Source organism: Callorhinus ursinus, unplaced genomic scaffold, assembly GCF_003265705.2.
Source record: "Callorhinus ursinus isolate GAN/ISIS: 27379988/994484 unplaced genomic scaffold, GSC_fseal_2.0 scaffold16, whole genome shotgun sequence".
In the NCBI taxonomy this organism is placed as follows: Eukaryota; Metazoa; Chordata; class Mammalia; order Carnivora; family Otariidae; genus Callorhinus; species Callorhinus ursinus.
The window spans coordinates 40,400,548-40,428,195 of NW_027397078.1; the positions used below are offsets into that span (position 1 = coordinate 40,400,548).

The window sequence follows — 27,648 nt, forward strand, 5'->3', positions numbered from 1 at the left end:
GCTGGTGGGGCTCCCAGTAACCCCCGGTGTTCCTTGGCTAGTGGGTTCTCTGCCTCCGTGTCCACATCACTTCCTTGTGTCTCCATCTGTCTTCTCTTCTTGGAAAGACACCAGTCATTGGATTGAGAGGCCACCATAAATCCAAGAGGATTTTGTCTAATGACATTGACAGAGACCCTCTAAACAAGGTCTCACGCTGACTTCTCAGTGCATGAGTTTTGGGGGTGCTGTTCAGTGCATGACCGTCCACCAAGCTCTGCCCATGGTCTGGTGCTGCCTAACTCCCCAGTTTCATTTTTCATCGGACTCTCCTGACCCTTTTCTGAAATGTTTTCTCATGTCTTTTCATCTTTTTAAATCCTGGTTCAGGGCACGTCTCCTTTGCTTCTTCAGGGGAAATTCCCCAAACCACCCCAGATTATTAGCAGGTTGCCAAGATGTATATTGCCATGTAATAGTCACATGGCAACCAGCCCATGCATATTTTCATGGTAGGAATTTAAAAATTTGGTGTGATTATTAAATTAATCGTCGCATATTCCAGGAGACTATGGGCTTCTTAAGAGCAAAGACGGAGTCTCCTTGTGGTCCGCCTACTCAGCCCTAGCTTTTTAGAACAAATGGACAGTAGGAAGCCACAACTTGCTTTCCTAGGCAAAGCATTCTGTAGTTCTGACAGGGAAGGAATGGAGATTTTGGTCCTGGCTCTGTGCTGTGTTTCCCACATGGGCATTTCACATAGTCATGAAAGGAGAAACAAAGCATCCCCAAATTCTGTGAGGTTGCATCTCTGAAGAAGACAATAGGTACTACGGAGAAACGAAATGGAGAACATATTAGTCACACCGTTAGACATATAGCACAATGACACTATCACACCCTGATTTGTAGTGACTGTTTTTGTTGTTTGTTTTTAGGATTTAAAAACATCACTTCACATGAATTTCTTCACTTGAACACGGTACAATCATTTGCAACCTCCCATTCATCTTCAGTTTCTTCTGTTACAACTTGAAATTTTTAAAAACTATTGGGTGTGGTTGTCATACATAGTTTTTTATTGCATTATTAAGTGATAATATTCTTTTCGCAAACGATGTTTACTTGGCCTTGTTCTAGGTATTTTAAATGGTGATTTTTCTGTGTATAATTTTTAGTTCTTCTGGGTCATAATTTCCCCATTCTTTACCTTTATTTTGACGTCATCCTCCTTGAATTCCTGAGCCTCATGGAGTTTAATTGTGCTTGACTTATTAGATGATTGGAGTGTTGCTTCCTAGGAATTCTACCAGGCATTAGGTAGGATATCGTCTTGGAGTCTGTTCATCTCTGAAAATACCTTCTTGAAGGATGGATTGGCAAAGGTTTTCTACCAGAACCTGATAGATCTTGCTCCGTCATCATCTGCACTTAGCATTGCAGAGACTTTTTTCAGGGGAGAGAGACTTGTGTGTGTTTGTCATCGTCCTAACGACGTCTGGGGAGCTTACGGCAAGCACAGGGGCAGACAGAGCACACATTGTTCCAAGTGCCTGGAAGTGGGTTGGAGCATCAGGAAAGAGCGCATGAGGAGACTCGCGGGAGCAGGAGGAGGGATGGATGGCCACCACGCTAGGGCGCTCTTTGCCCTTCCAGGCTGCCGTGCTTCATCTCATCCTTCCTCCATGTGCCTCCTGGAGCATTTTCTGGCTGGCCAGCCCCTTTGGCTTCTCTGGGAAATCCTGCATAGCTGAGAATGCCTGCATACCTGAATCTCTAGCCCTCAGGCATCCCAGCCAGGCGTGTGGGGCCCAGGGGTGGGGACAGTCAGCAGAGCCTTTTGATGCCTTTGCTCTACGGCTTACCTCCTCTTGCACTGGGCGGCCGTGTGGGCCACCGTCGCCTCCAGCCAGGCCTGCTGTGGCCCAGAGACTGTGTGTTTTCTGCTCGGATGCCTGGGGTTCTGCTTGTTTTTCTTCACTTCAGTAATTTTAAACTAGGTGGCCAGGCCACGTGTCTGGGTCTTGCTCCCCCCTTGCGTTATTCTGGGAACGACAAGGCTGGTAATTCAGAAATACCATCTTCACGCTCAGCTCTGGTTTCCCTCAGGTATCTGCTTCTCTCCGTCTTCCCCATCATCCTGCCTCTGTTCTTCATGACTTGTTTGCATTCCCTTTCTGTCCCTGACTCACTAACATGGCTGATGGCCACAACGTGACTTCTCCTTTGGATTACCTTCAGCGAGCCTCCCTTTTCTTTATTTTATGTAGACGTACATAATACAAATTTGTTTTACATATATATATATATATATATACAGAAAATGCAAATATTTATATATTATATTTAATTAAGCATGTATTTTATATATTTAACATGTATTAAATACTTATTAATATGTATTAAATATTTATAATACATAAATAAATAATAACACTCATTAAATATTTATAATATAATATATACACATAATAAACACTTATTAATGCCAAAAATTTATAATATAAATAAATAATACATACTCATTAAATATTTATAATATAACATAGATATGTATGTAATACTTATTAAAACTTACCAAATATTTATTATATAAATAAATATATAATATTCATTAAATATTTATAATATAATATAAATATATAATAAATACTTATTAAATATGTTTTATATATTTGTATGAGTATATATACAAAATAAATATGTATTATATGTATACAAAGTAAAGATATATTATATATAAATTTAAATATATATAATAAATACTTATTAGTACTTACTCAATATTTATATTTTATATATTTGTATGTTAGAAAAACATATACAAAATAAATATATATTATAGATATACAAAATAAACATGTATACAAATAAATATATATAAATTTAAGTATATATACTTCCTGAGTGATACTATTCTTTATTAAATATATGTGTGTATGTGCATGTGTTTGTACAAAATATACATATATATTTCCTGACTGATTCTTATTCATTAAAATGTATATATGTAAATTTTATATGCATTTGCTTCTATTATTTATCATTTTAAGTTACATATATTTATGTACACATATAAATATATACTGTTTAATAAATGATAAAAGTATATGCATCTATCTGTATGTGAGCATATGGGTGTGTGTCTACATAGACACTCATGGCCACATGCAGAGAATGTCACAGTAAAACCTGACTATATAATCATGTATGTATGTGTGTGCATATGCGTGTATAATGCAAAAATGTCAGCATCTGTATTAATAAATGCTGTCTTTCTTAATAAATATATGTTGGCTCAAAATCTCACCCTAAACCTTATGGAATACTGTGATAAACATAATCATTGCTTTTTTAAGTATAAATATTTAATTAATACAGAATTTATTTTGCCCTAAGATGAACTTGTTATGCTTCCCTCTTTTTCTAATATTTAGCTAATGGTACTTTCTAAATAGAAAAACTTCATCATACACAGGCTAAAATTATTGGTAGTATAATAAACAATATAATGAAGGCAGAACTGTCTTTACCTTCTTCAGGCCAAAATTATCAACACTTGCTTACTTTTTTTTTAAGAATTGATGTTGGAATGATTTTTTTTTTTCTGATGTGGTGTTCCATGATTCATTGTTTGTGCATAACCCCCAGTGCTCCACGCAGAACGTGCCCTCTTTAATACCCATCACCAGGCTACCCCATCCCCCCACCCCCCTCCCCTCTAGAACCCTCAGTTTGTTTTTCAGAGTCCATCATCTCTCATGGTTCATCTCCCCCTCTGATCTCCCCCCTTCATTCTTCCCCTCCTGCCATCTTCTTTCTTCTTTTCTTTTTTCTTAACATATATTGCATTATTTGTTTCAGAGGTACAGATCTGTGATTCAACAGTCTTGCACAATTCACAGCGCTCACCATAGCACATACCCTCCCCAATGTCTATCACCCAGCCACCCCATCCCTCCCACCCCCACCACTCCAGCAACCCTCAGTTTGTTTCCTGAGATTAAGAATTCCTCATATCAGTGAGGTCATATGATACATGTCTTCCTCTGATTGACTTATTTTACTCAGCATAACACCCTTCAGTTCCATCCACGTCGTTGCAAATGGCAAGATTTCATTCCTTTTTGTGGCTGCATAATATTTCATTGTGTATCTATACCACATCTTCTTTATCCATTCATCTGTCGATGGACATCTTGGCTCTTTCCACAGTTTGGCTATTGTGGACATTGCTCCTATAAACATCGGGATGCATGTACCCCTTCAGATCCCTACATTTGGTATCTTTGTGGTAAATACCCAGTAGTGCAATTGCTGGATCGTAGGGTAGCTCTATTTTCAACTTTTTGAGGAACCTCCATACGGTTTTCCAGAGTGGTTGCACCAGCTTGCATTCCCACCAACAGTGTAGGAGGGTTCCCCTTTCTCCGCCTCCCCGCCACCATCTGTCGTTTCCTGACTTGTTAATTTTAACCATTCTGACCGGTGTGAGGGTATCTCATTGAGGTTTTGATTTGGATTTCCCTGATACCGAGCGATGTTGAGCACTTTTTCATGGGTCTGTTGGCCATTTGGATGTGTTCTTTGGAAAAGTGTCTGTTCACGTCTTCTGCCCATTTCTTGATTGGATTATTTGTTCTTTGGGTGTTGAGTTTGATAAGTTCTTTATAGATTTTGGATACTATTTTCAAAAATATATTGATATTGTTACACACTAAATTTCTGCCACTGGAAGCTTCTGATTAAAGACAAGTCTTTTATGTATCTCAGATTTTATATTATACAGTGTGTCTTACATGCTTCATAAGGTATGATCAGACCATTTATTATTGTTAATATGAAACGGCTTTCTTTTTAGATATGTTAATATTCATATGTATGAAAATTGATTTTGTGTATTGATTTCATACCATCATAACTAGTACCTCATCTACCCTAATTTATTTAGTTGATGTTCTGAATTATTTCCCCCTGTGTACATAATCATATGCAGGAATGACTTTATTGTGTCTCCTTTTCAGTATTTTCAGTTCTCATGACTTATATTTTTAAAATATTGACTAGAACTTGCAGCAGTTTCTTGAAAAATGATGGTCGTGACATCATTTACTTGCTTATGCTTTTAGTGGAAACTCACATTGTTTTCACCCTTCTCCAGAGCATGTTCCGTGTAAGGATATGTCTTCACTTCATTGGCAGGATTACAAAAAGGTTCCCTGTCAAAGTAAATATTCCAGATACTCAAATCCTTTAATGAAACATATCAGTTGTGCCAAATGCTATTTGCCATCTTTCAAATCCTTAGTTTGCCTTTGATCTTTCATTTGGTTTCCATTCAGCTTTGTTCTTTCCACGGTTCATGAGACCCGTGAAATACTCCCCTTTCTTCCCGTTGAACCGTGTTCGGCGTCCCTACCATAAACATAATTCCTGGTGGCTCATGACATAGTCCTCTTTTAAAAGAAATAAACATTTTATTCATCAGAGTGGTCACCAGAAGACACATCAGAATGTGCTCGGATTCCTTACGGTAAATTTGTCTGGTGTATGGTTGCCATTTGAAATGCCCTTTTGCTGCAGAGCACCCTGTGATTTCCTGCATTTGGAAACCCTGATGGTCTTTACACCGGAGGAGACGTTAAGAGTTGATCGTGAGTCTCTTTCTATTGAAGTTCTTCTCTCGTCATGATAGTTCTCTTCCAAATTATCCTTACATGAAGATGTTCAAATGGATAGACGCAGTGTGCACCTAGTTTCCCCCTGAAGACTTACTTCCATGGCGTCTTCTATCCGTGTGCATTAATCCATATTCAGATCTAAGGTACACTTGGGTTTACGAGTTTTTCCTTACAAAGAGCGTGCATTTTAGTTCTCTCTCTATATACTTCCTGTATCTCAACATCTCCCTTGACCTGCTCACTCTCTTCTTTCTGTCTCAGGCTGTTCTCTTTTTATATGCCTCTGCACTGAAGAAACTACATCTTATTTTTACTCCATGAGAAATGGCCAGTGGTTTATCTAAATGTTCCCTTAGAGTTTTCCGAAGGTTGTGGTTATCTTTTGTTCTTTGCCACTCCATTCCCATTCTCTTTCCTCATCTTTGGGCAAGTCAGGATGTATCCACCAAAGATGGGTGCCAGCAGGTGGATCTGTGAGGGGTCCTTCCCTGTACCAGCAGTCCAGGGAGTCCTCGCCACTCAACAGGGTGGCCCCAGGCCTCAGGCACACATGTCTGGGGGGCTCGTTGCCAATGCAGACCCTTAGCAGTTGTTGACCCATTGAACTGACCCTCAAATTCCATTTCCAACCAGGTACTCTTCCAGGCTGCACTGTCCCTTACTAAGACATGAAGTAAGCATTAGTTGACATTAAGTATTAATTAAGTAGTAGTTACTCTAAGTGTTAGTGGACACCCGAATACTCTGTACTAGCTGAGTGTGCGGAAAAGGGTATCGAGCACCTGCGGCTTTTCCTGACCTGTCCAACTCTGCAGCAATTGGCTACTGGCCATTTCCATGTACCCACCCACTCTCTCACCTGTATGTTTTGGCTGGTTTAAATGTTGTCTAATTTAAACCCATACCTAGAGATGTTGGAGACAGGAGATTTTCTGAAATAATGCCCAGGCAACATAGGAATACATTTCCTAGGTTTTTTTTTTTTTTTTTTTTTTTTTTTTTTTTTTTTTTTTTTTGTATAGACAGGTGCTTCTTCTCTGTGATACATGGCTACATGCAGGGAGGTCCCAAATGTTTTATTTCCTATCACATTTATAGAACAATTCCCAATGTGGTAGTACCATAGGAAGATCCTTGAGCAACACTGAACTCTCTTTAGGCTCCTTAATAGGGTTGATAGAAATCCAGCAGATGTAGCCTTACGTTTTCTGTTGTCCTTGGTTTCCTAGGATGTTCACATCTTTGTCTTTGTTTTTATGGGAATTCCCGTTGGGAACTTTCCAATGGGGGATGCTATCTAGACACTATAGTAGGGAGTTACTTCTTAGGGGTTCTTAGGGAGGGACCCTTGCAAAGGAGAGGTTTTATCCAAATCTTGGAAGCTTGTTGGGATATTGACCAGCAGGGAGATGTGGCCATGGCAGCAAGAATGGGTTTTCTTGGTGAAGGACAGGCATTTGAAGATATTTTAACACTATTTACCACCTTCTTATTAACTCTTTTTTATACTGTTAAATATTTTGAGCTGAATTTCATCCTTCCCTGTTTCTAAAACTGAAACCTCTAAGTTTCAGTTTCTAAAACTGAAAGTAATAATAATATAAACCAAAATCCATTACCTGGAAAGATTTTCATAAATACCTAAAATTGCATTTAATTACCAAAGAAATGAAATCATTAAGCTAGCAGTGACTTTGTCTGTGGATCTCAAAATAACAGGCTTTTAAAAATGGAACTCATTTAGCATAAATCTGTAAACACCTAGAGAGATATTAAGCTTACATCTTGGCCGGAAGCAAATGCTTTATGGGTTTATAATAGAATGAGTTGATTGGCTTAGAGTCATTAAGGGTATGGGATTAAACAGTTGTATTAAAGAAAATCCCATTGTACAATCACCACAAGGTATTCTTTTCTGAACTCATACAATGCTAATGTAAATATATAATAATATTGAAATCAAGGTAAATTAGAGATTATCAAGATGTGTTTAATAAAGCTGGGTAGTATTTTACATTTAGAACATTGCCTAAGGATTCTGAGTCCTTGGAGGCAGTGGCTTGCCATGTCTTAAAAAAAATCTCTTTATCACTAACGCCTAGGACTGTCTCCGTAACACAAGTGTGTCCTTCAAGTTCATTGCCACAGTCTTGTGTAAAGAATGGGCTGTCCTTGATAAATGATACTCTGATGATTCCGAGACCCACCCCAATCAGACAGGTCTCTGCATTTACTCCTGTTCTAGAATGTCTTCTTTCCTTCAAACCATCATTTCCAAGGGCCAGGTGGTGCCTTTCCCTAAACACCAGTTGTCCTTCATTGGCTTAATTGTATACCTAAATAAGGTCTCAGGGCTTACTTATCTCTGTGTTTTATCATTTATTTCGGGCTGCCAAACACAGCTACCTCGCCAGAGACTAACTTATCACATTGCCTAAAATAATTTTCCCCATTTGCTCAGATGTTGCCTTTTGTGTTGACATGATGTGTTGGGGTCCTGGGTTGGAATCCCGAAACTGTGGCAGGTTGATCTCTTGGATCAAGGTACTTGGACCTCTGTTCCCTCCAGTTGTCTCATCTGCACAGTGGGGGGCAAAAATCGTTCCTGACTAGTTTTCAGATGGTTATAAAGTATCTAGAGCAGCATCCGTCCCTCTCGTGTATTAAGCAAACATTGCAATTTATTTTAGAATAGTGCCATAATGAAATAATTGTTGTAGTAATAGAAAGACCAGCAGGATGAGTAAAGGGAATGAAGCGAACATTTTTACTCTGTCACCAGCCAGTATGAATTAGAGACACAGCTGTGTGCTGTAAAGTCTATGATGTCACCATCACCTGGGTCCCCAACTAGGTCTTGCATTGCTTGGGAAAGTCATCCACCTTTGGTCTCCTTCAGCTTCTTGACCTGTAGAATACAAATGTCAAGTAGAAGGAATCGGGGCTCCTTGGAAAAGTAATCTGATTCTAGAAATGGGGCGGGAAATAGACAAGATGAGCCTGGATCACTTTATAGCAAGTAAGTGCTAACAAAGCAGAACAAAACAGAACAATCCAAATAAAACCAAAACCGAATCGCAGTGGTGGGGATAGAGCGAAAGGGCACAGAAGCCAAGTAAGAAGCATTCTCACTGGCCAATGCTTGAGCAATTTGTATAAATAGGTATAAAATAAATATCCATAACCTCATATTGACATAAACAACTGAATGAATAAATAAAACAGGGTTTATGAGCTTCCTATTTCTGCTGTAATCAATCACCACATTGTTAGTGGCTTAAAACAACACCAATTTATCTTACAGTTTTGGAGGTCAGAAATCCCAAATGGATCTCACTGGGCTAGAACTAAGGTTTTGATAAGATGGCATTCTTCTTTTGGAGGATCTAGGGGAAAATGTCTTCCTTGCCTTTTTCAATTACAGAGGACACCTGCATTTCTTGGTTGACGGCTTTTAAAAATGGAACTCATTTAGCATAAATGAGAGATACTAAGCTTACATCTTCCATCCACTCTGAATCTACTTTTGATTACATTGCACCCATCTGGATAATCCTGGATCATTCCCTTATTTAAAGGTCAGCTGATTCTTACTCTTAACTGCATCTACAAATTTCATTCCCTCTTGTCGTGTATCATGCCATATTCTCAGTACACGTAGATCCTCTCCTTCAACCTCTACTCCTGAGGTTTGGCCGTGCATATTGACTTCCTTCCGAAGAGTATGATACGGAGAGGGGCAGAGAACATGTAATTTTGCAGTGGAGAAATTTGGCAAACATACCTCAGCCAGGTGGTCAAGGCCAAAGTCAGCAGTGATGAGTCATGGTGACAAGCATGCACCCTTCATATGATGTGATCAGGAGGGCCCTTTATCTCTGTGGGCTTCCTCCCCAAATTTCATAAATTCTCTACAAAGTATTTCTCTTCCGTTTAGGATACAAAGTACTCCTTCAAATAGTCTTACTTTAGAAAATGATGGAGTTAGAGCACAAAAAGGGAACATGAGAAGAACAGGGATAAAAAAATGATGGACATCCTTCAGGACCAGGGATGTTGAGATACTTTATTTATAAAATCATACTTAAATTTTAATAATGGAACAGCTATGCATTTGTTTGAAGTTGTTTAAATATTCTCTTTAAAATTTAGAGCTATTTTCCCATGGAGGTTTGATAGAGAGGCTAATTATTAGATGTAAAGGAATATTTTTCTGGCATTTGGGGGAAAGTGTAGATGTGGAGAGGGAGGAAAAAAACTCATGGTGTGTATGGGTTTTGAAATGCCTTTTTTTTTTGGCATGCACAAGACGGGTTTACTCTGGAATAAATCCCAGCAGAACCTTTTTTCCCACAGTTCACGATTCTAACGAAATTAGGTATTTAAGAAAACTCTGTTGGTTTTGAGGTCATTTAATTAGCTGTATTTGCAAGGGAAAATACAGCAACAGCTTATTGAGAAAGAACAAAAGGGTGAAAAATTAAGTGTACCTAGTACATTAAAGGTGATACCTAATTATGTTTCTGGGTCACACTCTCGCTATCTACAGTTAATTCCAAAATTGCGGTTGGGCAAACACTTTGTGTCAAAATCTCAGTGGGTGATTTTTTTTTTTTCAATTGACAAGCTCATTTGAAAATTCTTGGGGAAAGGCAGAAGATCTAGAATAAGCAAACTATCTTGAAAAAGCAGGAGAAAGTTGGAGAGCTTCTCCTTCCCCATTTTAAAGCACACTCTAAAGCTATAGTCATCAGGAGAGTTGGGGGCTCCTGTGGAGAGAAACGCAGGATGGAATATAATTTAAAGAGTCCAGAAATAAATACAGTCCTGGCATTTATAGTCAACCGGCCTTCAGCAATGGTGTCTCAAGAATTGAATGAGGGAGAAGTTAGTGTTTCAGTAAATGGTGCTCAAACAATGGGATATTCAGACGCAAACAATGAATTCCCACCCTACCTTCATATCATACACCGGAAGTAACTCAAATACTTAAACGGTGTAAGAACTACAACTCTTAAACGTTTAGGAAAGAGCATAAGAGAAAATCTTCAGGGTCTTGGGTTAGGCAAGGATTTCTTAGATATGAAATGAAAAGCACAAGCGTTGAAAGAAAATTGATAAAATCGACCTTGTCAAAATTAAAAACAAACTTTTGCACTTCAAAAGGCGCCATTGGGGAAACCAAAAGAGAAGCCCCAGACTGGGAGAAAAGATCTGCAGAGCATATTTCCAGGAAAAGACCTGCATCTGAAAAATGTAAAGAACACTTACATTCCAATAATAAGGGACAAAGAACCCAATTTTAAAGATGGGCAAAATATTTGAGCAAACATCTCACCAAAGAAGACGGTACGTGAGAAGATGCTGGACATCGCTACGTCATTGGGAAGCTGTGGATTAAAACCACAAGGAGACACCATTTCACACCCTTTAGGATGGCTATCACCAAAACGATACAGGATGTAGAAACTGGAACATAATGCAAGGCTTGGCTACAAGATGTGGAAACTGGAACCCCTATACAGGCTGATGGAAATGCCCCATGATGCAGCTGATTTGGAACACAGTCTGGCAGTTTCTTAAAATATCAATTTGCCCTATAAAATAGCAATCCCATTCCTAGATAGCTAACCAAGAGCCAGAGAAACAAATATCCCAACAAAAACATTGTCCCCAAGTGTTTATAGCAGCATTATTCATGAAAGAGCTGCCAAATGAAAACAGTCCAAATGCCCATAACTGATGGATGGAACAACAAAACTTGGTGTGTCCATACAGTGGGGTATTATTCATCCATACAGAAGAATGAAGAACTGATCCCTGCTATAGGATGCAGGACTTTGGAAACAATATGCTAAGTGAAAGAAAGCAGACACTAAAGACGACACAGGATATGAATTCTTTCATACAAAACACTCAAAAATGGCGAATCTAGAAAGATAGAAAGTAGATTAACGAGACTGAGGATAGGAACACGGAACCTGCAGTTGGACAGAGTCTTTTTGGGGTTGATGGAAATGTTCTAAAGTTAGTTGGATTATGCCGATGGTTGCGCAAGTCCGTGAAAAAGTCAGAGAATGTTATGCTTTGATGAGTTGATTTCATGGTATGTAAGTCATATGTCAGTAAAGGTCTTAAAAATCACACTTTGGCTAACAGAGAAATTTGGTAAGGAATCAAAGAGGCAGGAGGTTATCCCGGCTTGCTACTTTATCCTCGATGGAACTACATTATGGAAATGGTGAAAGCATTACTAATCTTCAGAACTTGGCTCTCTTTGTTGGGGAAGAGAGAGCATCCAGCCCGAGACATATTTCAGATCACTCCCATTTTGCGCCCTGACGCAGTGAGCCTGAAGGCACGGAGAGGTGGGTCTTAGGAGAGGGTTCTGGCATTTCACGCCCCTGACACCTGGCTTGCAGAATGGACTTCGGGCTTACGAAGGACACAGCACATAGCGAGGAAGAGAAGAGAGATTCCGAACAAGAATATTCAGGAAGGGGCAGGATTATAAGAACACGTTCCTGGGGAGGGTAAAGTGCAGGTGTGGGGTCTTCATTAAAGAACGCCTTCTCCATGTTGAGAGCGTGTGTTCTGGACGCTGCGTTAGAACAAGAGGGAGTCAAACTTAAAAGGAACACATTTTGTTGGAAGGAATCTGCTGAATCCGGGAGTACCTTCTCACTCCCATGGATTTGACTACACCCTAATTTTTTTCCAGCCATTTTTTTTTCTTTTTAAATGAAAGAAGTGACCTGTTTCTATAGAAGCTTATCAAATCTTCTTCCATGAATGAATGGAATTTTTTTTTCTCCAAAAAATGAGAGGACTTGTTTTGTAAAACAGTTTTGTGTATCGTTCATCTCACGTACTTTAGGAAAGGCATCCCTTTTAGGCTCCTGTACACAATTTCATCATAAATTCAAGTCCATGAGTTCGCTTTGAGATAGGTTCTATACTGATAAACCCTGACAAAAACACCCCCAAAGACAGTCAAGCTCATTTGATTTTTTTTTTACGGTTTTTTCTTTTAGATATTTCAATACAGTGGTGTTGTTGGATATAAATAGATTTTGATATCAAGCTAATGACTCTAAGAGATTGACATATCAGAGTCATGATACTTCCTAAGGGTTTGGAAATGAATGTGTTGTAAGGAGAACAGGTGGGTTCCGACAAGACTCAACTCTACTTTTAGGTAGATGAGGTTGAATTACTGGTAGCCTGGAGTTTCAAGGGGCCCCAGGCACCTCTTCCTGGCTGTCTTCAATGACCTTATATTAGATGCTTGAAATTCTCCGTAGTGGGAATAGCTAAGCCTCAAAAATCAGCGAATCAGATTTCCCACCCACCCACCCAGGTCTGCTTGCTAACAAGTGTTGAACCACATAAAATGGACAATATGTAAACCGTAACTGACCTACAAAAACAGCAACTTCAAATCTTGGTTTTGAAACATGATGAGTTCCTTTGAGTTAAGTAGAACTTCTAAAAGAATGTCATTCAGGCACTTTTGAAGTTAATGGATCTGGGATAGGCATTCCCCCAGGGCCATGTCTGTCTATAAAAAGAAGACAATTTAGCTAATTAACCAAACAATTCAAGCAATATGAAATGTTTTAGCATGTTGTATCTGGAAAATAGGAAAAACCAAAATGGTGCATTCTATATACAGAATGTGTAAGAGAGTGTTCTTTGGTGTAGTTGAGGGACGCCCCCACCTCCCATGGAGATTCTTAGGTAGCTTATCTTACAGGTCATCAAGGTAGGTGGTTTTATTTATTTATCTTAAATTCAAGGAGCAATGACACCAGAGTAATACTTCATAAGTGTTTCAAACACAGAGAACATGATGTATAATGTTTTCTCTCGTCTTAAGAAAACCTTATTGAAAATGGTAGTTGTGTTGTTGCTGCTGTTTTCTTTTTATACTAAACAGTAGCAAGTACTGGGTAATAGCTCTCTAGCCACTGACGAGAGGTGACCGTCATGATTTAAATTAGCAAATTGACTGACATTTCTGATCTGTATTTGAAATGCTCTGTTTTAAGTTCTTCTGCATGAAATGAATGTCAATTTTAAGTATCTTATTGAAAATTCTTCTGTGTTTATTACATAAATGTGTTTTCTTTTACCTTATGGAATGTCCTAACAAAAGTGTATTGGTGACATTTCATGAATTTATGTAGATTATCACATGTTAAAATTAGAGGAACATTGAATACTTCATATGCATTTCTTTTAAGAATGTGGGAGATCCTTTTTAATAATTTAATTTTCTTTTTTTCAAACTCACATTAGCTCTTTTTTTTTTGCAGTGTTATCATTTTAACCCCGAAACTGCATTTTCACAGGATAGAGAATATTTTTTGCAAGTAACATTTTGAATTTGTTCTTCTTGACATCTTTATGTTTTTATGCATTTTGCATTGCCCTATCTCATTTTTTTGAAATCCAAATGTAACAACATTCAACTTTTTGTGTGACATTTTTTTTTTCTTTTACTGGGTAGTATCTCTCTCTTTTCTGATTTTTTTGCAAACCTGTTGTTTTTGAATTCTCTTTTTTCCCTTTATTTTCCTTCTCAATATGACCCCAGGAGCCAACACAAAGAAAAACGCAGATGATATAAGCAGTAATGACCGTGGTGAAGATGAAGGTATTTTTTGTTTTTTCAAAGCTCAACCCTGATGCATGGTTTTATATCTCTCTCTCTATTTTTTTTTTATTTCAATCTCTTTTTCCTCCCCTTCTCTGAAACGAGTACACTTTCGTGTGCTTCTTTATTTCCTTCTTGTTTGGAAACCACTGTCCCTTTTAGTCCCAAGGACCCTGTACATGAATGCAAACCACCTGTGAGAAGTATAAACGTTTCTAAATATGAAGTGAGTAAAAAAAGAAAAAATGTTATTTACAAGGAAGCACATCTTTTTCTTTTTGTTTTTTCCTTTTTTTTTTTTCTTTTTTTGGCTTGGTCATAAGAAGAGAAAATGAAATTTTAGAACATGCATGTATATGTTCTTTTCTTCCTTCCAAAGGTTATTTTGTAAGTTATATTGTATTTTGGAGCTTTGGTCTTCTTAATTCCTTCTACGAGCTGCCAAACTCTGAGAGACACCTTCGTACAACTTTTTGGGTGTCTGGCATTTCTGCTTTTGTTTGTTTCTTTCTCTTTTTTCTTTTTTAAATATACGGATTTAAAAATAGGTTTCAAAGAATCTTCTCTGGTTCACAGTGAAATACATGAAAAAGTATTTTAACGAGATGTTGTTTCTCTGAGGGCTGCTCTTTAGCAGCATTTAAGGGGGTTAGGGGGGGCAAGGCTATCATAGACCCGAAAACAGAAAGGTCAGAAACCCCCTAGATCTATCCCTTTTCCTTTTCCCACCCTGGCTAGTTTGAAAACTTTTTTCACCAAACACCGCCCCCCCCAAATGTTCGGTTGCTATGGGAAGTTGCTTCGTGAAGGATCCCAAGTTACTGGACAGATTAGACACCAGAAGCCAATTCCTGTTCTTGACAATATGGAAGATAGTGGCCTCCGAGCGAGAAGGAACACAGGGTATCCCGATGCCTTCAGGAGAATCGATACTTTCAAACAAAGCACACGGCCCCAAGTATGTTGCCGTGGTGCAGGCCCCGTAGGGCGGGTGAGAAGCACCTTTGTCCCATCCAAGAAGCAAAATGCATGGACCTCTGTTTATTGACCACAGAGGACGAAGGCCCTTGAAGAACTTTTGGGTTTGGGGCTGACAGGCGATGTAAGGCAGGGAAGCGTCCGGTGAGTTCTCCCCGCCAGGCAGTGAGAAGTCCCTCTGGGGGCCTTCCCCTCTACATCTTTGCATTGCTGGCTTTCGCCTCTTTCCTAAATCAACTGTGGTCCAAGAAGTTTGGCCCATGTTGCTTTCATGGCTGCCTCTCTTCACATTGTTATTATTTCACTATTATTGTCATCCCCCTGTGTTCACGGGGCTTGTCCCTACCTCTGACGTCTGTTTGTGAGGTCTTTTGTGATTTAAGACTAGCGTATCCTGCACCCGACTCGCCCATCCACCTGTCCTTTGCAGACGGCCCCGGAATACCTGCAGTCCTATCAAAATTTAAAAAATGTATTAAAACAGAAAAACTTTTTAATTTTTAAGAAGATTCTATCAGACCACATAAAAATAAGAAAAAATGTATTAAAACTAAACCCCAAACCTTTTCTTTGTTCTGTTGCCCAGCCAGAAAGATAATTTGCCTCTTGTTCTGTATCTCTTATTTGTGCATTTCCGTTTGATGCCTAGGACCTGTTTTCCCAATGCTCGAAATGCAACTTTCTTACCATAAAATGCCCCCTAATTTTCACTGAATAGCAATAACTTGTGATTTCTTTTTTTCTTTTTACTTTCTATTAAATGGACATCTTGTTATTACTTCCTCAAGATCATGAGAACCTTGTTCTGTGGGTTTGGAAAGCTCAGAGATGTTAGCCTAACATTTTCTCCAAGGAAACCCCTTCAAACAGCCCTCAAAATCTCTACTTATTCCTTTTCCACAGTGCAGTAGCCAACAGCGTGTACTGGGAAAAGAAATGAGGGCAAATCCACTAAATCAGGATCCAGAGAGAGAAAGAGAGGAATAAATCATGCAAAACGCCACACCTTTCTAGACAACTGGGTCTTTCAAAATCCCACGTAGTGCATGATGCTTAGATGATGAATAAAGGACTTTTACTCTATATTTGAATTTTATTTGAGAAAATAAGATCTGTTCTGCTATCTATTCATCATCTGCAGAACCATGGGGCCATGATACTCTTTCCTGTACTTGACTGTGACCAGTGGGTTTCTCGAGTCTTCTGCATGCCTTAGTGAGGCAGCCAATGAACTCGTTTTGACATTGTGATCGTAATTCATTTTGTTAGCAGCCACCATCTAAATGATAGTGGTTCATTTCCTTGAAATTCCTTTCTGATATTTCAAAAGTGTCTTGGTGAATTAGGAGAAGAAAAAAAAAACCTTGCTTGATTAAAAAGGTGAAAATAAATGTACATGGGTACATTTGGGTTTCTTTTGATAACATACAGATATTTAAATTATTTGCACACACATATGTGGATATATCCATATATATACATAGAGAGAGATTCAGAAATAATCATCATTGAGGTTAGTCTTCTGAAACATTCAATAGAAGTGTAAGGACTGATTAAACAGGTTATGTAATCAATACCTTTTTAGAAAGCAGTTTCTGCAAATGGACACATGGTCTCCGAATTTCTGTGCTCACAGACCATTGCAAAACATTGTTTTTACATCACTGCTCAATAAAGCAACAAAGGAATGACTAAGGGTACCCATTGTTTGCACATCACAATGGGAGTTTATAGCCCCTGTGAAAATATGTAGCATTTCACGATTTCCATCTTGTGTCATTTTTATTATGTGGCTTTCGTGTTTGTTAGTTAAATGTGTTGAGCTCTGACTACGGCCAGTAAATGAGAACAAAGACATTTGCTTGGGCATCTTGTTTTGCTTTGTTTTCGATGGTACCCATTTCTGTTCTGTTGATAATTTTTCACCCTTTCTTTGGTTTTTGTCATCATCTGTCCCATATTGAGCATTTACAGTCACTGCTGGTCTTGGGTGCTCATTGTGAGGTTAAAAATGAATCTGTAAGCTCACCTTTGAATAAAGAGGGCAGTAGTAGCAAAGATCAATGATCATTTTGCAGTTGATTTCACACTTACCTAGAGGCTGAAAACATCATGCTATGTGCTTCTTCAATAAGTCAGATCTTAGGACTTGAGCCCTGTTTAGGAAATAAGTATTTCATCTAAATTCTCTATATTTCGATGTTTTAGATATATACAGCAATGCACACATGCATTCCTATGACTTCAAATGTCTGTATGCTTCTCAAAATACCATTTGTAGGACTAGAAAATATCATCCCATGGACCCCTTTTCTTAAGCAGTCTTCTCAAGGTGTATATAACTCAAAAATAGACACCTGGTTGATTCCAGTCGAAACAGGGAAAAGTAATCCATGTCCCTTGCCCTTAGCCTCTGTTAATCAGTGTGATTTTTTTATTGTGTTTCCTTACTTGACTTTTTTTCCAGACATCCATGATCAGAACAGTAAGAAGCCAGTAATGGTCTATATCCACGGCGGGTCTTACATGGAGGGCACTGGCAATATGATAGACGGGAGCGTTCTGGCAAGCTACGGAAATGTCATCGTGATAACCATTAACTACCGGCTGGGCATTCTAGGTAAGTCATTGCCTCATGTCAACGCTGCACCAGATGCCATGACAAACGCTTTTCGTTGTGCGGGGACTGACGGGTTTCAACCGTGTTACTCCAATGCATAGGAAGTTCTACTTCTCTGGGCTTCCTGGATGGTGCAAGAGATATTTGTAGCACAGTCTGCCTTCTTAGCTTGCACTGCTTAATTCTTGGATTGTGTTCCAGGGAACCCCCATCCTTCCTGAAACAACAGGCAGACTCCAAGGTCGCCTAAGTAAAAGGAAACTTCTTTGTGGGGGGGGCGGGGCGTGAGAATATCCTGGGAGGCTACCCAGCTCTGTAGAGTGAACACCTTTGCCGACGGGTGATACTTTGGTAACAGATGATGGTAGCCATAGACATTGGCTTTCTTCTTTGGTTAAGTAGGTATGTTACTTTGTTTCTCCTGTGTTGGAAAATCTTTCACCTAATTCCTTAAACTGATAATCTGTGTTGGTTGGGCCCCTGCTGTGGGGTCACAAGGACCATTGTATTTGCACACAATGGAGCTCAGCTCTTGGTTGAGTTTTTGCAACAGTTCACGATTTACCATAGAAGGATGCTTGCTAAGTTCATGGAAATCCAGCATGGCTCTCCATTTGTTCTGATGTTTCCTTCTGAAGTTCCCCATGGGGAACTTAGAAAAAATATATGTTGGGCAGGGGGAAATATTTTCAGATTTACCTTCTTTTGGAGTTTTGTCTGCTTGTTGTACACTTTGTGACTGATATTCCTAGGTGTAGGTAAAAACGTTTTCAAGACAACAATGCTTTAACATGGTGCTGGAAATTGAGTCTCTCACAGTGTGACTCTACAGAGTGAAATGTGTATATTGCAATGTGGTTACAGTAAGATAAATAAAGGGCACAATGGAGTTGTATGAAACAAAAATACAGCTGAGAATGTTCTCTCCAAATAGGCAAATATTAGCAAGAATATTTTATTTTTGCCTTGATGTTTTAATTTTATTTTGAGCATTTTTTTTTCATTTACATGGGAAAACGTTCATCTATGAGAGACCCCTGGAGTGGGGTGTCTGGTAGAAATGCATTTCTAACTTAGAAATGCAAATTTCCCACAGATGTTTTGCAAAGTTGTGCCTTTTGGAGCATCGATAAAGTCCTCGAAATTCCGAAATTCCCTGCTGTTTGTCTGTTTGTTTGTTTCTTCTTTCTTTTTTCTTTCTTTTTTTTTTTTTTTTGCTTTAAAGGAAGTAAAAAGCTTTAGCGTCAAGAGCCCACTCCCTTTGTGATTTTATTTCTTTTTCTTTTTTCATAGGTCTCATGAGCCAGGTCTTGGTAGAATCATTTTAGTTAATTTCACGTAGCACTGATTGCGTGAGTGTCCCTACATTTTCCAGCAGCTTCTGGTTAGTCCTTTTGGCCACTAGTGCTTGAAACAGGAAATCGTGTTTCTTGATCTCTTACAAAAGGTCCATTCTAACAAAGAGGTGGAGAGAGGAAACAACGCGTTGGAGCACTGCACAGAGCCTTTTCAAAGAGGATAGTGTGTGGGGCTGCGCGTGGCGTCATCCCACTGAGGAGGAGCTCTGGGCTCTGTTTTCTGAATGAAGCCGTGGACGTGGAGCAAGTTCTTGTTTTGGTGGAGTAACAAAATGTTCTCTTGCGTGCATGATGTGTTGACATTCCTTAAAAGGTTAGATTTCAAAGCAAATTGATTTTCCCCGTCAAGCCAAGCTGTATTATGCAGCTTTACATAGAGAGCGCCTATCCATCTGGCCGGTTCGTGAAATGATGTACAGATCTGGAAAACACTGTGAGGATGGTGCACACACACACAATATGTGTGCACATATATACACATATATATACATATGTATGTGCATATATATACATATATGTTATTTAAGAAAATGCTGTAGGGATTATGCATATAAATTATATGTACATATAATTTAAGAAAAGAGGCTTGCTTTTAGAATTTTTCTCCTTGAAAAATTTGAAGTCTACCTTTGGGAACTGAGAGTTAAAAAAAGAAATCATGGTACATAACAGAGCTGTAGCTGGTGACCAAGAAATCAAAGAATCAGTTTAGCATTTCTATGCCGGTCTATTTACATTCCGCGAATGAGCTACTGTGGAGGCGCTTAGAACACCACAGACCCCCTTTTATTTGCCGAGGTGAAATGTGCCAACTTTGCTGATTATACACGGGTGGTAGAGATTTCCAAATGTGACTTAGTTTATCTCCATCACGGATCTTGCATGTGCTCAGATCCTCTTGAAACCCGTCCCCGGCCCGCACTTTAGCTTCAAGGAAGTCGCTATTTTGAGTCTTGAGAAATATTTTTAAACCACGAGGATCCAGATATTTAAAAAGATGATCAAATAAAATGGCCCAGCCCGCGTGGTGATGAACGTTCTAATTAGCGCTTTTGATACGGGTAGATATGTTTTGAGCAAAACGTTGAAATATTGAGTTTCTTCTTCAAAACATCATTAGTGCATAAATGCTCTTTTCCTGCCTGAGAAATGGAAAAATATTGCTGGATATCATTATTTTTATGGAGTAATAAACGCTGTTTACCCATCCAAAAGAGAGGGTTAACAAGAGGAATGATGGTCCAAGCAGGAGGCTGGTGCATGGAGTGAACATAGATTTCAGAACGAGGCGGAAGTGAACTAGCATCTTCCCCACACCCCCGTGTCTGAGCTGTGATGCCCAGAAAGGCAGTGAATTTCATCAGATTCTCTGTAGAAAGTTGTAGCATTCTCTGCCTTGCAAGGTGATCGTGGGAACTTTCCCAGCCCACAACCGGCATCCAGGACACCCGATCACTTTATAATTTCCATTCTTATTAACATCGCTGGATAGCATATTGAGATCATTGTTGATCCCCAGAAGCAGTTGCAACTGGCCAAATATGGAATGGCTAATATCTGTCAAATACCATCCTCTAAACTGAGCCTTAGTTAAAAAAAAATAATTATTATAAGACACTTGTCCTATAAATGGGAGGATCTCCACGCTTGCTTTTTGAAATCAACCCTATAATATATGGGCTAGTCCGGGATGGTTGAGAGTTGTTAATATGCTGTTAATAAACTGTGATCGTCCCAGGCAAACTGGGAGGTGTCATCATGGGTATAAGAAAGTTAATTATGCCTACCCTTAAGTCTAGTGATCGAACTGGTGTTCCATTTATTTTCAAAGAAGATGCTTTTTTATAAACTTATTTCCTCTTTGTTTTGCTCTACACCTTGGTCATTGGGAAGGCACATCTATCCAACACTTGTGTCCCATCAAATCTACCTCTTACTTATTTTTTCATGACAAGTGTCCAAAGACCTCTGATATAAAAGAGAAATCTCCTCTCCCATGCTTTCTGATGGAAATGCCTGGAATTTATTTATGGGTGGTTCTTGCCTCTCCTTCCCGTCATTGTCTCCCATTTTGCCTTTACATCTTGAGTTGCTTAATTCTACCTCCATTCAAATATTCACTTTCGTTTACCTCCCATGGACTCACTACCTTTTTGGTTACCCTGCCACGTGATGCCTCCTGCATGCTTTAAGTTATTTTTGCTTCAAAACGGTCTGACCGCTCTGCATCAGCAGCAAACTCATGGAGAGCCTGCAGCGTGGCCAGCCTTGGATGGCGGTAGCTGTTCACTCAATCCTCGCAAACCTCCCTGCAGGGGTTCGCTTACTTTATTTTCAAACGCACAAAGGCTAGGAGATGATAGGGATGCCCCCCCCAGTGGGTTATTGTTTGCTCATTCGTTATTAGGGTGCTTCAGCGATGGTGGTCTCCACCGGGCAATAGCACTGATGGGTCACGTCAAAGCTCTTTGGCGCCATTGATCTAATGCGTTATGGGCCAGTTGTGTGTGAGAGGGATGTTGTCCATTCTTTGCCTGTCTGCTGAGCATTGCCCATCACGGAGTCAACACCACCAAGGCAGATGGTGACCTCAACAGGTTTCTCACCTGATGGGTATTTTATGGTCTTAAGGAATGTTGCCCATGGATTTATATAACTGACTTTTTCCAGGATTCAGAAAAAAGTACCAGAAACACCTGCTTGTTTTTCAGGTGCTGGTAGCTATTCTGAAATTTTTGTCTCAGGGAAGGTTGTGTAGGGGTGTCCTGAAGTTGTGTTTAAGGCCAGTAATTGCATATATTCGCTTAGGTGCAGTGATGTCATGACTTTGAATAGAACACAGAGATGGTCTGAAATAAACATAGTCTACTTGCGGAGGGAAAAGAGCAGGGGACTTAAAATTCATGTGACGAGAGCTCTTTGCGTGCTGCAATGGTCTGTTCACCTTCGTGGTTCTGGTCTACTCTGTGGGGTCTTGGTTTCCATCTGAAATGGAGGGTGGGTGGGTGGCATTTGGAGGCAGCTCTTTGACATCAGCCAGAGAAGTCTCACTCTTATGCATTTGGTATGTTGGTATTCCATGTCAAATTCCATAAAAGGAGTCTGGGAATCACTGGGGCACAGGATCAACAAGTTCCTATGTAAAGAGCTATGATCTGAATCGCATATTGTGTGCATCATGCATGAGCATTTTGCATCCGTGAAAATTTGGTGGGTCCCTATAATATGCCTTATGCACCTGTGTTGAAAACTGTCAAGGTGCCACGCCGAGCGTACCTCCGTCCCTCTTTCTATGGGAGTTAAGTATGTTCGCTCTTCGCTAATTGCCGTGTTTTATCGTTTTCTTAGACTGTTGTCTTTTCATTGTTTTTATGTTTTATTAAGGATTTTGTTTTAAATTACAAATGGAACCCATCTTATTTATCAAGTCAAGAGTTCGTAAGTGCATATACCAAGGGAAAAAAATAATTTCCTCCTTCAAGGATCTGCAGGTCTTGACACTACTCTCCTAACTCCCATTATGTTTCCTCTCCTTGCAGGTTTGCCTTGATTTGATTTCCCATGGGAAGAGTGGCATTTATTTTATCTATTTATTTATTTTAAAGATTTTATTTATTTATTTTGACATAGATGGAGAGAGCATGAGCAGAGGGGAGGGGCAGAGGGAGAGGGACAAGCAGACTCCCCGCTGAGCAGGGAAACTGACGACACAAGGCTCGTTCCCAGGACTCTGAGATCATAACCTGAGCCAAAGGCAGGTGCTTAACCGACTGAGCCACCCAGGCAGCCCAAGAGTTGCACTTAAAACGCAGTTAAAAGTTCAGTGGGTAGAGCAGAGAGGTGAAGTATTGCATTTAAGGAAAAATAAACACTAGTAGAGAAGTCAAGGAATATGGGAGAAATGGCAGGAAATGGGATCCAGAGGCAAGAGGAATTGTGCAGGAGCACCCAAAACCAGGATATCGAAAGTCGGTGGTGGAAAGCATGGGAACCCATAGCAGAATATCCTCTGGTGGGCGGCAGAGGTGATCAACTCCCCCTGAGAACAGGCTCTGGGTCTCCCTGCTGCACTAGTCTCTAAGATGGACTGGGAGGTGGCAGAGGGGTAGACTCTTCAGATAACAGTCATAACATGCATACATTGTGCAAGAGAGCATGGGCCTTGCAAAAAAGAAAAAGACGAAATGTTTCTGCGCAAAATATGTTGTCTTTCATCGTCTTCTTCATCAGTAGGTTTCTATGCATTTAATCCTCACTTGGAAACACTGTACTCCAGTCTTTGTTGTTGCTGGTGTGGAACATGAACTCTGGGAGTGGACAAGTCCTTGGTCCCGGTCTGTCCTTGGTGGCCATTGGTCTGGACTTTCGTCTTCTGCCTCCTGGTGGCCGGAGACGCCCACTGCATTGATTTGATTTATTCCGCAAAGAAGAGGCATCGTTCAGGATTAAAGTCCTGTCTTTGGGACTTTAGAGGAGCCCTGGAACAAACATGGAAACCGAGGCATTGGGGTAAAGACTCTGTAATGGGGAGGGTGCCTTCATGGAAACGTGGACATAAATCACGACCCAAAGAGGCTCCCTCCTGCTCAGAGGCGACAGGGGTCCATGTCTGTGGCAGGTGGAGACCCCCAGGGAGACGAAGCAGTGTTTTGGGATGAAGAAAGTCGTGGTGGGGGAGAAGTTAGAACCCAAGACTTTTTTTCTTTTAATCTCAAGTGGAAAATCATTGACCAGCCTGTGCCATCCTGTGGAGAATCTCCTTGATCCCTTATGAATGATTCAGAATTTCCTAAAGGAAGGTGGCGTTTTATTTTTATGGGCATCGCCGTTTTTTGAAATCACTTGATGGGAGAATCTATTAATCCATAATTTCCAGTTAACTGACTGCGGAGCATCATATAAGCTTGAGTTCCCAGTCACACGGACATACCTTCACAACTCTCCTGTCCTGGGAATGTTTGCATTCAGAACAGAGTCTCTCCAGACTATTAATTCGAACACAAGCCACGTTCCTTCCTTTGCATGTTTTCTTCATTTCTCTTCTCAGCCATTGTATGAACAGTAGATCATCTTGAGTTGTTTGAGGTCAGGTGGTTGTAAGGTGCCAATTCAAAGTGAATTTCTTGGCAAGAAAGAAATGTAACTTGGGTGTGGCAGCTATCTTGCACATTTAGGAACATAAATGTATTTCTCAGACAAAAGTACATTGTAACATTATTAATTGGGTATGTTGGGTCTAATGCTTAAAGTAGTGCGTCCTTTTATTTGAAAAAATAACAGCTTTTTTGAACGAAAAATCAGAAATATTGTAGAACGCCCCGTGCAACCATCCTTTGCTGTTACAGACATTGGATGTGCGTGAGGTAAAGTCTTTATGCAGGTAAATCGAATACAAGGCTCTGGCGATCCTGTTAATGATTCAAGATTATATGCCCTGACTTTCATTGCATTCAGTACGACGCCTTTTATTATGGGTTCAGATGTTACGGAGGGAAGGCTGTGTCCTGTGAAATGGGTACGGTCATAAACAGGTGGGTAGCATAAATGCATTATCAAGATACACATTGTAGTATAGACGTATGTATGACCTGATCTCCCAGAGAAAGAGCATCAGTTCTACCCAAATATAACGAAGACTTGTACCAGAATCAAGAGAACAGTTTTGCAATAAGGAAATATTTCCAGTTGGGACTGAGAAACGATTTCTGTCATTCAAAGTGACCCCCTGCCTCTTTACTAAAATATCCCGATGACGGTTTAGATGACCCCACTGCTCTTTTTTCTTAGAGATCTGCCATACGTTTCTGGATGTCTGAATACCTTTTCCCGTCATTGTTCTCTCTGTCTCCCTCCTAAGCATCAACTGACACCCTTTAGAAATACCACTCATGCTTTTCTACGGGACTTCTTCATGAAAAGCATGCGTGGATGTCCCAATGTTTCCAAAAAAGCGTCCTGGGCGAATGGTACCTACTTCTCATTTTTCCACACTCTTGATTTTTTTAAGTTCCACTGTGTCTATTTCATCCCCCTATCTTGTCGTTAACCCGTTTCCTCCTTTTTAATCGTATTTCATCAAAACTGTTCTCTGGAGGATCACTCAGATGTCACAGGTATTTCCTATGGCCCTCCAAATACTTCTCACAGCTTTTCACGCCTCTTCGTTTTCTCCATCTTCTTGTAAATGACCCACTGGGCTTGTCTACAGCTGTTCCTTCTCATCGGTATCCTTTCTTTAAAACACTACACACCACCTGCACCTTTAAAGTATACAATTCAGTGGCCTTTTGTATATTCGCAGAGTGGCACCACCACCAACCCCACCTAAGTTTTGAACATTACCATCCCTCCAAAACCAAACCCAGCACCTACCCCCCCAACCCCCAAAGACTCAGGCCATCCCTAAAAGTCCCATCTCTATGCCTTCGCCTTTTCCCGGACGTCTTCATATAAATGGAATCACACACTGTGTGGTTTCCGCGTCTGACTCCTTTCACCAAGCAGAAGGTTTTCAACTTTCATCCGTGCATCTGTAAACTTTGGACTTTGTTACGTTTGGATGGCCAAAGAATAATCCCTTGTATGGATATGATGCGTTTGGTGTATCCATCCATCTTTCGATGGGCATTTTGGTTGTCCCCACTTTTTTTGGATATTATGCATCATGGTGCCTTGGATATTCACGTACAAGTTTTTGCCTGACTATCTGTCTGCGTCTCTCCTGTGCATATGCCGAGGGGTAGCATAGCTGGGCCATAGGATAACTCTGTTTAACCATTTGAGCGACTTCCAATTTCTTTTTGAAAGTGGCTGCATTAGTAGCAGTATAAAGGTTCTAGTCTCTCCACATCCTAGCCAACATGCTCGTTCGTGTCTTTTTGACGTAGTGGTGTCATATTTGTGCATTTCCCCAAAGGCTAATGATGTTGAACATCTTTCCGTGTGCTCACGGGCCATGTATCTTCCTTGGAGAAATGTCTATTCAGATCCTTTGCCCACTTTTTACTTAGCTTTTATTGAGTTGCTAAAGGTTATTTTTTTAAATAATTTTTTATTGTTATGTTAATCACCATACATTACATCATTAGTTTTTGATGTAGTGTTCCATGATTCATTGTTTGTGCATAACCCCCAGTGCTCCAAGGTTACTTTTTTAAAAATAACATTTTAGATACGTGTTTCTTATCAGATACAGGATTTGCAAATATGTGTTTCCGTTTTGTGCTTTCCCCCACTTTTCTGACGGTTCCTTTTGAAGCACAAATGTGTTGTAATTGTGAGGCACTTCCATTTATGTGTTTGTTTCTTTTGTTTGCTTTTGCTTTGTCTTGTGAGCAAAGAGTCTGCCTGAGCCGAGATGATGCCAGGTTACTTCTATATTTTTTTCTAAGAGTTGTATAGTCTTTGGTCTTATTTTCGACCTGCTCCATTTTGACTCGATGTTTTAACTATCATCATGTGCTTTTCGTCCTGCTTTCTATTGACAGAATACATCACACAAAGCAGTTTTTGAATATCAAATGAAACGTGCATCCCGGAATAAACCCCACTTGGGCCCAGTGAATAATCCCTTGTATATGTTGCTGGATTTGGTTTGCTAGTATTTTTTTTCTTGAGGACTTTTACATCTCTATTCATAAAAAAGATGAATCGGTAGATCTGTGTTCTGGTGATGTATTTGTCAGCTTCTGGTATCAGAGGACTAGTCTCCGCACAGAATGAGTGGGAAGTGTTCCCTTCGCTTCCATGGTTTTCAAGCGAGTGTGAAGGGTTGGTGTTAATGCTCCTTTAAACAATTGGTAGGATTCACCAGGGAAGCCATCTGGGCCTGGGGTTTTCTTGGAGGAACTTTTTTTTTTTTTTCATTACTACTTCACTTTCTCGGCTTGTTCTGTTCGGATTTTGTCATCCGTCCTTGGAGCTCATTTGCCGTCAGACATCCACATGGAAGGTACCCACTTGGAAGGTGATGGCACTTCTGGGCTTATCTCTCACACTACATTGTCCCTACATGTTTCATTTCCATCGTCCTACCCAACCCCACCGGAAATTGCAAAACCAGCACTTTCGACGGAAAAGGTTCCATATTACTCGTAACGCTGACCACAAAGAGGGAAACTTTCACTCACCTTTGTGTCTCTCTCTTAGCCCTTATGGATCTGAAAACAGGTCCTCAGCTTCACATGGCCGCAGCTCTGCAAAATGACTCTCGTTGCCCAAACAGCCTGGCCCCCTTCTGTCCCCGCATCTCGCAAACCCGGTGCTGTCACGCCAGCCCACCCAGGGCAGAGCCCATCTGCCGCCCCCCACTGTCAGCCTTGCCTAATCATTGCACTCACCTGAGGCACGGATGCAAGAATGCGTGAAGCGTAG

General features: G+C 40.1%; 1 protein-coding gene across 8 annotated transcripts in view; it reads left to right on the top strand.

Annotated features, from left to right (window-relative positions):
* NLGN4X (neuroligin 4 X-linked) overlaps positions 1 to 27,648 on the top strand; it is a 280,611-nt gene that overhangs the window by 154,084 nt on the left and 98,879 nt on the right. For 4 of the 8 annotated variants that reach the window (XM_073902149.1, XM_073902150.1, XM_073902151.1 and 1 more), the window contains 2 exons: positions 14,260 to 14,319; positions 17,765 to 17,917. In XM_073902149.1, coding sequence (XP_073758250.1) covers positions 14,260 to 14,319; positions 17,765 to 17,917 — 213 coding nt within the window. The remainder of the gene's footprint in view (positions 1 to 14,259; positions 14,320 to 17,764; positions 17,918 to 27,648) is intronic. The other 4 variants (XM_025857745.2, XM_073902153.1, XM_073902154.1 and 1 more) reach the window with 1 other exon arrangement.